This window comes from Leptopilina heterotoma, unplaced genomic scaffold (assembly GCF_015476425.1).
Source record: "Leptopilina heterotoma isolate Lh14 unplaced genomic scaffold, ASM1547642v1 Lhet_73, whole genome shotgun sequence".
Lineage (NCBI taxonomy): Eukaryota > Metazoa > Arthropoda > Insecta > Hymenoptera > Figitidae > Leptopilina > Leptopilina heterotoma.
The window spans coordinates 1,831,582-1,845,021 of NW_025111169.1; the positions used below are offsets into that span (position 1 = coordinate 1,831,582).

At 22.8% G+C, this 13,440-nt stretch overlaps 1 protein-coding gene across 3 annotated transcripts in view; it reads right to left on the reverse strand.

The window, feature by feature from the left end:
• Window positions 1-324: 324 nt before the first annotated feature.
• Window positions 325-13,440, reverse strand: part of LOC122510762 (endoplasmic reticulum aminopeptidase 2-like) — a 55,832-nt gene continuing 42,716 nt past the window's right edge. For all 3 annotated transcript variants that reach the window (XM_043625641.1, XM_043625639.1, XM_043625642.1), the window contains exons 6-14: window positions 11,409-11,614; window positions 11,142-11,322; window positions 10,096-10,321; window positions 8,282-8,844; window positions 5,908-6,139; window positions 5,116-5,521; window positions 4,133-4,275; window positions 1,591-1,943; window positions 325-1,405 (exon numbers count right to left, since the gene is read on the reverse strand). In XM_043625641.1, the coding sequence (XP_043481576.1) occupies window positions 1,250-1,405; window positions 1,591-1,943; window positions 4,133-4,275; window positions 5,116-5,521; window positions 5,908-6,139; window positions 8,282-8,844; window positions 10,096-10,321; window positions 11,142-11,322; window positions 11,409-11,614 (2,466 nt within the window). In that variant the 3' untranslated portion in view covers window positions 325-1,249. The remainder of the gene's footprint in view (window positions 1,406-1,590; window positions 1,944-4,132; window positions 4,276-5,115; window positions 5,522-5,907; window positions 6,140-8,281; window positions 8,845-10,095; window positions 10,322-11,141; window positions 11,323-11,408; window positions 11,615-13,440) is intronic.

Below are 13,440 nucleotides of genomic sequence, written 5' to 3' on the forward strand. Positions count from 1 at the left end.
TTTAATGTAGAAATTCTAAACAAAATTAGATTTTTGAAAAATCGCAATTAAAACTTTTTGAAGATATTTTTATTTTTATTTTATTCCCGAAAATAATTTAAAAAATTGAAACAATTAAAAGTTTTGTCAAATTTCATTGAAATAAATTTTGTTTTTGAAAGAATTTTACTTTATTACTTATTGAAAAATTGTTTAGAAATATAATCGTATTTTTGAAGAATTATATTTTGAAAAATTATATTTTCTAAAAATAATAATTTTTCAAAGAAAATTTTCAATTTTCTTTCAAAAAGAAAATTTTTGCAACTAAATTTCACGCGCGCGTGTATAGTTATTCTAGTAATAATAATAAATAATAATAGTAATAAATAAATTTCTTATACTACATTAAAAAGTAGTAAGAAATATTTAAGTAATCTAAGAGAATTTAAATCAGACGGAAGCATATAATAAACACGTCTCTGATATTCTGATTGGAAATCACGCAAAATTTTTTCTTCTTATATAAAAATCATCAACCTTATTTTATCAGTCTCTAATCTAGTCTATTTTTATCCTACTTTCCTTACTTCTTAATCTTACATTTTACTTTTACGATTTCCCCGCTATCTTATCTCATCATTATTATTTGTCTTGGATCTTCTTTTTTATTTTCTTTAACTTCGTAATTATCACAATCGAATAATCCTGCGTAAACTAATAAGAAATAAAATTGAATAATTTCCAATATTTAAATTTTCGAATATCGAAATGAATAAAAATTTACATTAACAAAACCTTTTTCTGCCAGTTAGTTTTTTTTTCTCACAACCCTCATTTGTTTTCAATTAGAAAAATTCCTTTCACACACATTCTCTTTCTCTCCCTCTCTCAATATTCAATTGTCATTTGAAAATAGCGCAAATTCCGTAAATTAACGATTTTCTTTGGAAGGAATTTGTTTTTGTTTTTCTTTTCTCTTTGTTTTACCGTATTTCGTGACTTTCGGGAACTTATTTTCAAAATATTAAGTATTTTTATGTAGATTTCAAACCTTTTTTTTTGTTTTTTTTTCTGCTGGAACGGTCAACTTGTAGTTTTTTTTTCTTTCTTCCTGAGAGCTGAATATCCTTCTGTGACGTCGAAGAAACGATGCTGAGGCTTCCAACTGAATTTATCAGTTTTTAAGTCGTTTTTTTGGAATTCGTCAGAATTCACTTGTGGTTTTTATTTCCTCTTCTTCTTCTCCTTCATTTTTGAAATCCGAATTTTAACTCTTCTTTGATTTCAAATAATTCGTAAGCCACTCATCAATCATTTCCGCATTATTCTTCACCCAATGAATGTTAAATCTGATTTTTTCCAAACTTTGTTCCAGCATTCGTTGACCGCTTCCCACATCTTTGTTTTTAAAGAACTCGGAGACCTAGAAATTTTCACAAATTTTATTATAATTCTAAATATTTAAATTCAAGTTCAAATTTAATTATAATTCAAATTTATATTCAAAATTTAATTAATTGTAATTTAAATTTAAATAAATCAACATTCGAATTTTAAATATTGTAATAGGATAAAGTTGTTGATAAATTCTAAATTAAAATAAATTACCTCCTTGTAATCATATTGAGTGAAAAATTCGGACGTGACAATGTGAATTAATCCTCCTATCGACAGAGAGCCATTTCCAAAGATTGAGTGAACTTGTGGCCAAAATGCCTTTAAATGTCTCCAGGCGAGAAATTTTCCCTCAGTATTTTTTGCAACTGAAGCGACCACTGTTTCCACGTCTTGTGTTCTTACTTTTTCCCGATCGGTACTCTTCAAGAGATATCTTTGAAGTAACCAAGGATCGTTGGATGAACCCAGTGCTCGAAGCATGACTCGTTTCTCGCTAGGAATTTGTGTCTTCTTATAAGTTTCCCAACAATAATTCCACTCGGCTTGTCCTCCGAATTTTATGCCTGCATTTTAATTTACAATTATTTTATTTTAACCAGAAAATGTTACGCGCGAAACGCAGTATTCCATTTATTATTATGCAAAATACAAAATTTATTATTTGCAAATATCAACTCAAATCTTTAATTCATTTCAGATTCAAAATTTTTAAAAGTTCACTTATTAACCACACAATCAATTATTATTATTATTTATTATTTACTAAAATTTTAATAAAATACAATTATTTTCAAAAATTTTAATAAAATTCTTCACAAGAATTCAATTATTTTAAAAAATTAGAAAATTCTTCTCAGAAATTCAATTATTTTCAATAGAATTTTAATAAAATTTTTCCAAAGAATTTAATTATTTTCAATACAATTTTAATAACATTTTTCGAAAGAATTCAATTATTTTCAAGAGTTTTAATAAAATGTTTTATAAGAATTCAATTATTTTCATTAATAAAAAATTTCTTCGCATCAATTTAATTATTTTCAGTACATATTTATAAAATTCTCGAATGAATTCAATTATTTTCAAAAAAGTTACAATAAAATTTTAGTCAGTTTTGCTTTTTTGTTTCCTAAACTTTTTAATTATAATTTTTTTTTAATATTTTCAATTTTAAAATTAATGTATTGAAAAAATCATTGAATTCTTGCAAAGAATCTAATCAAAAAATTTCAAGAGAATAATTGAATTCCTTCGAAGAATTTTTTTTTATGAAAATAATTGAATTCTAGCGAAGAATTTTATTAAAATTTTTAAAAATCCTAACTAAATTCTCTTGAAGAATTTCTTTAAATTTTTTTTAAAATAATGGAGTTTCTTTAATAAATTTAAATGAAAATTTTGAAAGCAATTGAATTTTATGAAGAAGAATTTTATTAAAATTGTATTGAAAATAATTGAATTTCTGTAAAGAATTTTATTAAAATTAAGCATATTCAAAATAATTGTATTCGTCAGAAGAATTTTATTATTTTTTGAAAATAATTGAATTCTTTTAATTTTTTTGACGAATATATTTAAAAATTGCATTGAAAATAATTTGATTTTCATAGATTTTTTAAAAATATTTTGAGAATAATTGAATTATTTTTAAGAATTTTAAATTCTTGTTGTGATTGAATTTTAGGGAAATTTTTGAAAATAATTCAATTCTTTCGCGGAATTTTATTTAAAGTGGATTAAAAATAATTTAATTCCTGCAAAGAATTTTAGTATCTATAAAAATAGTTGAATTGTTTCGAAGAATTTATTAAAAGTTTAGGAAATAATTGAATTTTATAGAAATATTTGAAAATATTTGAGTTCTGCCGAGGAATTAATAAGTGAATTTTTAAAATTTTGACTTTGAAATTATTTTAAAATTTATATTTTAAATCAAATAATTTTGTAATTTGCATAACAATAATAAATTGAATAATCAAATAATTACAATTATTAACAAACACGATTATTTTAAAAACTTGAAAGAAATTCTTCGTAAATTTCAATTACTTTCAAAATTTTTTAATTAAAACTATTTAAAAAACATCATTTTCAAAAAAATTAGATTAATGAATTAAATTATATTTAAAAAAAATTGTAATAAAATTCTAAGAAGAATTAAATTTAACTTGAAAGACATTCTTCATAAAATTTAATTACTTTCAGAATTTTCAATTAAAATTATTTAAGAAAACTTAATTATTTTCAAAAAAATTCCAAAAGAAATCCTTCAAAACAATTAAATTTTTTCAAATTTTTCAATAAAAATTCTTCACAAGAATTCAATATTAGGTATTTTTAAAAATTATAAAATTCTTCGCCGGAATTCAATTATTTTCAATATAATTTTAATTAAATTTCTCGAAAGAATTTAATTATTTTCATAAATAATGAAATTCTTCACAGGATTTCAATTATTTTCAATATAATTTTGATATTAGGAATACGACGATTATTAACACTAATAATTAATAATTTTATTTACAAGATATTTTTAAAGTCGAATTTTTTTTAGTAATTTTAAAGTTTAATAACTTTTTTTATTCTTTAAATGCTATTTAAAAACTATTTTTTTCTATCGTTAAATGTAAACAACATTTTATTGTAGCTGCTCTTTTATTTAAAATTTAATTTATTTAATTTATTTTATTTAAAATTAATAAATTTAATTATTGTTTAAAAATGAAATTTTAATTGCAATACTAAAATTTACCTGCAGCGTAAACAACATCCCGAATATTTGGACTGATTCGTGTCCCTCTAAACATCCAATTTTCAAACAAACTCGTCGCTGGTTGAATAACTTCATCCAATTGAAGTTCCACTGCAAACTGTAGAATAGCAATTCGTAGCAATCTATAAAAAAGTTGACAGATTTTATAAAAAATATATAATTCTCACATTTACGATTACTTACATTTAAAAAAACATTTAACTTTGACCAAAAAAACCTGATGAGTAATAAATAAATTAATTAATAATAAATGAAGAAATAAATAAACCTGTGAAGTAATAAATTCTTTAACTTATTATAATAATTAAAAACAATAAAAAATTTTAATAAAGCAAAAAAAATTACTAAAACCATATTTTCCTTAAATTTTGAAGCTTCAAATGAACGAAAATTTTTCTGTTTAAATATTTTTTGAAATTACACTTCGAGAAAGAAAAATAATTATAATTAAACATTTACTTAGTTTGGAATTAATTATAGAAAAATATGTTTTTACAAAAAAATAAAAATTAAAGAAGTAAAGAATTAAACGTCCTTGATTTGAACGTTCAAAGTTTAGGAACTTAAAAGTTAAATCAATAAAAAATAATTTAAAATTTAAATGAATCGTTTACTTAGTTAAGAATTAATTTTTTTTTATAAAAAATACAAATTAAAAGAAGAAAAGAAATTTTTGCCCTTCATTTGAACGTTTGAAACTTTAGAAATTTAAAACAGTAAAAAATAAAAAATAAAAAATTACTTAAGAAAAAAAATTACCAAAGCAAGAAAATTACTAAACAAAAAATATTTAAAAATTTTTTTAAAAAATCTTTAAAAATTTAAAAAAAACATAAATTAAATTTAAAAAACAGTCAAACACAAAAATTAATATAGAAATAAATTTCGAGATAAATTTTTACAAAAATAAAATTTTTTCTATGTAAATAAAATGATTGAAAAAATCCTATATTGAAATTTACTTCGTTAAATGTGATCCCTCGTCATTCCAGCCGACATGTTTCGTCACCGGTCCAAGTAATTTCTTCAAGAAAGCAATGTACTTTTTATAACCGGAACTTTCACTCAATTTTTGCCTCCACGAATGTAAATATCCCAATGCCGTTGCCCAAGGCACGTAATCGCGTTCATTTAACAAGTACAACGATAATTCCAATGGTACCGATGCATTCAATTCGCCAGCCTCGCACAATGTGAAAACATCATCCAATAAATTGGCACGATCCGCAGGACTGAATTTCGTATGATCGCCCAACAAAGTTTTTATTATCGATGTCCACATCTCTTCGGGATATGTCACCCGATAGAATCCCGTCTGATTCACATTGCATTTTATATATTCCACTTCTGACGCGATCTCAAAGGTCACTTTTCGAAATGAGAAAATAACATTCCATTAGAATTATTGCTTTCCATCCAGTTAATTTACATTTATTCGAAATATCGATTAGTTTTTAATGAAAGAAAAAAAAATACTTTGGAAAAATTGGAATTTATTTTTCCATTCAATTTCAAAATATTTTTCTTTGCATTCATTTTCTTTTTTTATTTTCCAATTTTAAAAAATTTAGTCTGAAGTTCCGAACGTTCAAATGAATAAAATTTATTTATTTCTTCTTCAAATTTAAATTTTTTAAATAACATATTTGTATCGAATCGAAAAAACAATTTCGTTCATCGGAAATTGTTCAGAACTTGTAGATTATAAAAAATTGATTGATTGTTTTTAGAGAATTGGATCAAAAATAGAATACCATTTGTCATGTTCATCCAGATGTTGGTGATGTTTGTCGGATCCTTATCCGAGTAGAAACTCAGGGGAACGTACCATTTATAATTAAATGGCGATTTTGGTTCGAGAAGTGCAGTGTCATTATCGCGGGGAGACACCAAAAAACGTTTTTGACTCGCTGTGATAATATTTCCCTCCCTGGAAATAGTGATCAAGGGGAAGCCAGTTTGCTGCGTCCATGTCTCCATTATTGTCTTTGGAAGAAAAAATATTCTGTTATTATTATATAAATAATTACTAGATTATTAATTACTATACAAATAAATGCTATATAAATAACTACTAAATAAATAATTACCAGATAAAAAATTGTTAGATTGGAACGTTTTTTACAGAAACTTATGTAAACATTAGATAAAAATTAATTTCCACGATTTTAATTAAAAGTACAACAAAAATTCTATGGGTATTTCTAAAGAAAGAAAAAAATATCAGGATTGCCACAAAAATTTGATTTTCTTTTTCCCTGATTTCCGGACAGAATTTTGACTGTTTTCCTGACCATAAAGAATATTTTGATTCACTTCTAAAAATGATCAAAAAATGTTTCTGATATATTTATTTGTGAATATCTTCAATTGTAAAATTATTAGATACATGAATACTTTTTTTTAAAAAATAAAAATAAATCAATTTTTTTTTCTAATTTCTTAGAATTGAATATTTATGAAGAATTTCATCAAAAATTTTTTTAAATAATTGAATTCTTTCGGCGAATTTAAAAAAAAAATAAAAATAAATGCAATTTTCTATTATTTTACTTAAAATTGTACAAAAAATAATTGAAATTCAGCGATAAGTTTTGCTATTTATAAAAATAATTGAATTCTTGCAACGAATTTTATTTCAAATTTTTTTAAAGAATGAAATTTCGGAGAAAGATTTTTATTATTTTTAAAAATATTTGAATTCTTGTGAAGAATATTTATTGAAATTTCTGAAAAAATTCAATTGTTTTGAAGAATTTTATTCAACTTTTTTTAAATAATTGAATTCTTGAGAAAAATTTTATTATTTATAAAAATAATTGATTTCTTGAGAAGAATTTTATTCAAATTTTTTTAAATAATTGAATTCCCTTAAAAAATGTATTATTTGTGAGAATAATTGAATTTTTAAGAAGAATTGTATTGAAAATAATTGTTATAGGAAAATTTTATTGAAATTGCAATTTTATTAACTAAATCTTGTAAAGAAATTTTGTCAACATTTTTTTAAATAATCGAATTTTTAAAAGAAGTTTATTTAAATTTTTTTGGAATAATTGAATTTCTCAAAACTATTTTTTTCTTATTTTCTGAATATATTTGAATTCCTTCGAGAAACTTAATTTAAAAATTAAAAATAATTGAATTGGTGCGAAGAAATTTATAAAAAAATTGATAAGTAATTGAATTCCTGTGAAATTTTTATGAATATTTTCTTTAAATAATTGGATTTTTTTGGAAAATTTTATTAAAATAGTAGATATTACAAATAATTAAAGTAAGGAAAATTTTTGAAAATAATTGAAATTTTGCCAAGAATTTTAGTAAATTTTTTTAGAAAATAATTGAATTTCGGAGAAGAATTTTATTATTTATAAAGATAATTGAAATTGTAACGAGAATTTTTTTATATTTTTTTAACATTATTGAATTTATTTGAAGAAGTTTATCACTTTTGAAAATAATTGAATTTCTGTAATCAGTTGTTCTTAAAATTTCTATATTTAAATTCATTAAAAATTGATATTTTCTGAAATTTTAAATTAAAACCTTTGAAGTTCATCTATTTATGAAGATGTAAACGTAACTCTTTTGAAATTTAATTAATTTTGAAACTTTTAAGTAAAATTATTTATTAAATAATTTATAAGTAATAATTTTATGATAGTTCTTCAAGAATTAATTTATTTAAAAAGAAATTATTATTTGAAATAGAAAAATTGAAGGGTTTGTATTAGAATTCTTGACAATTTCATAGTTTATGAGGCAAACAAAAAATACACCAAAATTCAGAATTTTTTTATAAATTCTAAAAATTTAATTTTTTCCAATACTTTAAATAAAAATCCCTGACTTTTTCCTGATTTCCTTGACAAATTCAAACTTCCCTGCCTATTCCCTGAATTCCCTGACCTGCGGCAACCCTGTTCGTTGAACCTGATTTTCCTGACCTGTGGCAACTCAAAATTAAATTTTCTCTAAAAATTATCAAACGAAGATAAAAATTAAATTTATGATAAAAATTTTGAATGAAGATAAAAATTGTTCAGTACATTGTACAAAAGGGCAATATAAGCCCGTTTATATATTAAATAAATAAATAAATAAATAAATAAATAAAAATCTCACCTTCACATCAAAAGTGTGATTCGAATGTTTAGTGAAGACACTCCAAAAGTCCCCAGTATCCGCATTGCCATAGGCGAAATTATTCAAATATTCATTGAGTCCACTCTTCAAAACCTCCTCATTCAAAAAGTTCTCCAGCATATAAAGTATCGATGCACCTTTATTGTAACTTATTGTATCGAAAATTGCCTCAATTTCAGTGGGATCCTTGACGGTGACGCTTATCGAGTGACTACTCGCGAGACCATCCAAATCCAATGCCGGCTGTATTTTATCCAAAATAAATTGATCCATCATACTCCATTCGGGTGACAAATGATTAACACCTTTATACTCCAAATAGCTGGCGGCGCCCTCATTTAGCCAGAGATCATTCCACCATTTCATTGTCACCAAATTGCCGAACCACTGATGCGCCAGTTCGTGTGCAACAATTACAGCCACCCACTCGTGTGCCACTGTCGATGTTTCTTCGGGATCGTAAAGAATTGATGTCTCCCGATATGTTATGAGACCCCAATTCTCCATTGCACCCGCTGCAAAGTCTGGTATTGCTATCAAGTCTGTAAAATTTAAGGCGAGCTATAAAAATGACAGGGAAATCTTATTTCGACGCTGCGCTGGAATAAAGCTTTTACTGATTTATATCTGGGACGATCGAATTTTTAGAGAATATTACAAAAAAAATAACTATAAATTCTGAAATGATGAAAAAGATTTTTTTTTTGAAATTATGATTACTTTTTGTATTTTCAACTAGAATTTGTGGATAATTCATTTTTTTTCTGTAAATTTAGTATCATTGTTTTAAATATTCAATTATTTTTAGAATTTTGAACTAAAATTCTTCGAAAATCCAATTATTTTTCGAAATTTCAATATAATTTTTTAAAATATATTCGATTGCTTTTAAAATTATATTGAAAACAATTGAATTCTCCTGGAAAATTTTATTTATGAAAATAATTGAATTCCCGCAAAGAATGTTATTAAAATTTTTGAAATTACATAATTGAATTGTTTTGATAAGTTTCTCTAAATATTTTGAAAATAATGGAACTTTTTTTAAATAATTTTAATGATTTTAATTAAGAAATTTTGAATATAATTGAATTTTACAAAGAATTTCTTTCAAAATATTTTGGGGTAACTTAAATTCAATTGAATAAAAAATTTCATTGAATAGATTATTTTTAAAAAAATGTTACTTTCTTTAAAATTTTAAATTAAAACTTTTCAAAAATTCAATTATTTTAGAATATTATTAAAAAAAATTTTATTCAATTTAAGAAAAAGTCAATTACTTTTTGTATTTTCAAACTAAAATTTGTTGACAATTCAATTATTTTCTGTAATATTAGTATAATTATTAAAAATATTAAAAATATTCAATTATTTTGAGAATTTTTAATTAAAATTCTTAAAAAATTCAATTATTTAAATTATTTAAAAGTTCGCAATAGGAAAGAAATTCCAGAAAAATTCAAGTTTTTTGTTTTTTGATACCAAAAACCCGAACTCTCGTAGTAATTTTTATTTTCCTGATCAATTTAATTTTCTCCGAATTTCCTTATTTTCATTCATCACCTGAAAATTATGAAAAAACCATGAAATTTTGCAAGAAGAAATTTTTAGAAACCCTGTGGTAATTCTAAATTCTAAAGAAACTTTTATTCTTTAGGAGATAAATTCGAAATGCCATTTCTAAATAATTTTAATCTTTAAAGTAAAGATTATTTGATGAATAAAATCCAAAGATTTTTTTTCTATTCATTAAAAGAAAAGAATAGACATTTTTAATTGTATTTATTTACCTTGCTTAGGCAGTGGATAGTGAACACCGAAAAATGATTCGAAATAGTCCATCGTACGCGCTGCAATGTTGAGGGCATATTTTGCCTGTGGAAGCATTGCTTCCGCTGCATAAACACTGACGGAGACATTTCTATTGGTCAATTCGGAGATTCTTTTGAAATCGCAAACGACAAAAGCCACCAGATACGTTGACATTTCCACAGATTCTTGAAAATCGTCTCGAAGCTGTGAATCAGAATTACTCTACTTCAGGCGTATGTTGAAACTGTCTTCAACGACTATTTCAGAATGATAATTAATTATTCTTAGAAAATATCCTTAATAAAAAATATCGCTCCATCTCTTAAAAATCCTCTCAAAAAAATTCCAATTTCTCTGAAGAAATTACTTTAGAGAAATCAATTTCTCTAAAGTAATTACTTCAGAGAAATTGGAATTTTTTGAGAGGATTTTTGAAAGGCAAAATTTTCTAAAAAAAACTGAATATTTTGTTTTCTCTTTCAAAATTAATTTTACAAAATATTATTTCGTATACGAAAAATTTAATTCTTCTAAACTTAAATTAAAATACAAGTAGTATTTTTCATTTCAGTATTAGTAGATTTAAATATTTAAATAGAAAACGGCTAAAGTTTAAGTACAACGTTTATCATCAACGATTGAAATAAAAATATTTTTTACGTCTACAAATTTTTCTCCTTCGAGTTGTTCGAGAGGAAAAATTCTAAAGATTGTTTTAAGACTTTGAATAAAATTTTTTTGAATTTGAATAAAAAATTATTTTCTCTCCTAAATGGCTAATTAGAAACGTTTTAAACTTCACGAACGTAACAGAAAAAACTGTTCATTTGAATCTTTGAAACTTTAGAGAATTTTCTCCTGTAAGAATAATTAATTATCTTAAAGAAACTTTGATACTCTGAAAAATCGTTTTTTTACACACTAGTAAAATTGTCAAAACACTAAAAATGAATTTGAATAAAGTTTAAATTTTAGTAAATGATAAATTTTTTTTCTGTGATACGATTTTCAAATTTTGACTCACAAGGCCCGTTCCCATGTAAAATCCAGCGTCCTCGGTATTCATAACTGGCATATTACACAAAGCTATGTGAAATCTGTCTCTGAAAATTGAGACTTTGAACTTTGCCTTGAATTGTGGTTCATCGAAACATGGAAACGCAGAACGCGCATAAGTTGGCTCGAAATGTGTTGTCGCTAAATACCTGAAACAGAAAATAAAATTAATTTTCAATTTAATTTTCTTTCCGCACTGTAACACTTTTAATTACAAAAAAAGTCAAATACGAACCTTTTTTCTCCGTCGCTAGTAACGTAGCTGCTCAAATAAAATCCTTCGAGTTCATTTTTCAATTTCGAGACAAATCTAAGATGAACTGTATAATTTGCCTTCTTTCTAAATTTACTCTCTTCAAGTTCCAAATAAACCTGCTGATGCTTCGGGTACTCCAGCAATTTTCCAATTTTTAATCTGTGGCCTTTTCGATCTTGGACCATCTGAAAAAAATTGCTTCATTGAATTTTTGCTTTTTTGAGTAAATTATTTACATTCTTAAAATATACAGTAAATTATGAATCCTTCGAGTCAATTCATATTTAATATTATTATTTCTTGTACATAATAATCGAGATATTCTGTCCTCATGTCAAGTTGGGACTTTTTGATTCCAAATTGTTTTACATTTCAAATTGTTATGTTAAAAGTTTGACAATTAATTAGTGTTTTGGTGAAATTAATTTGAATTAATTATCCTAGAATTTTTACAGAACAGTAAAGTAAGGAAATTTTATCAAAAAAAAAATCTTAAATAGTCAATGAATTTTCTTTCTCAAATTAAAAAAAATCTACAAGTTCAATTACAGTTGCAATTTTTAGAAATAATTAATTATTTATTTTTGTATTTAAAAAAAGAATTCTCGTACAACTTTTTGATAAGAATTGATTTGAAAAATAATTTCAGTTAAAATTTTAGAAAATATTTCAAGAATTTGAAGAATTACAGTTCGAATTTTTAAAAATAATTAAATTTCAAAAAAGTTTTACATTTAACATACTTTTAAATTTTAATTCCTGTTGGACGAATAAATAACAATAAGTATTCAAATATTTATTAAACAAAAATTAATGTAATTTAAAAAATTTTCATTTAGAAATTCTGAAAAAATGTAAAAAATAATAATTAAAATTTTTTTGAAAATAGTTGCTTTCCCGAAAATAATTTTAAAAAATTGAAAAAATAGGAAATTTTCTCAAAGTTAATTAAAATAAATTTTCTATTTCCAAGAATTTTATTTTCTCATTTTAAAATAATTTAAATAGAATTTTTTGAAAAATTGGACGTAAAAATTTGGAAAATAATTAAATTAAAAAAAATTTTTTTGTGTTTAAATAATTCAATTCTCGTACAATTTTTGTAATAAGAATTGTTTTGAAAAAGAATTTTAGTTCAAATTTCAGAAAATATTTCAAGAATTGAAATTTGAAAAATTTAATTTCAAAATTCTGAAAAAAGAGATTTTTAAAAATCGTAATTAAAGCTTTTTGCAAAAAATAAATTTAAAAAATTTAAAAAATAGGACATTTTCTCAGAGTTTATAAAAATAAATTCTCTATTTCAAAGAATTTTATTTTTTCACTTGAAAAAAATATTTTGAAATATTATGACATTTTTTGAAGAATTTTAAGTAAAAATTTTGGAGAAAATAATAAAGTTTTACAAAAATTTTGGTATTTTAATAATTCAATTATCATTGAATTCTAATAAAAATTTATTCAAAAAAGAATTTCAATTAAATAATATATTATTTTTCTGTAAAAATGATTAATGTTTTAAATAATTTTATTCAAAAATTGATAAAAATAATTGACTATTGGAAAAATTGCAGTTGAAATTTTTAGAAATAATTATTTACCTATTTGATTTTGTATTTAAATAATCGAATTCTGGTGCACAACTTTTTGATAAAAATTGATTTGAAATATAATTTCAGTTAAAATTTTATAAAATATTTCAAAAATTGAAGTTATAATTTTTGGAAATAATTAAATTTCAAAAAGGTTTTACATTGAACGTATTTTGAAATTTTAATTTCTGATGGACGAGTAAATAACAAAAATTATTCAAATATTTATTGAACATAATTTAATTAAATTTAAAAAATTCTATTTAGAAATTCTGAAAAAATGTAAAAAATAATAATTAAAATTTTTTTGAAAATAATTTTAAAAAATTCAAAAAATAGGAAATTTACCTAAGTTTATCAAAATAAATTTTCTATTTCAAAGAATTTTATTTTCTCACTTTAAAAAATTATTTCTACAA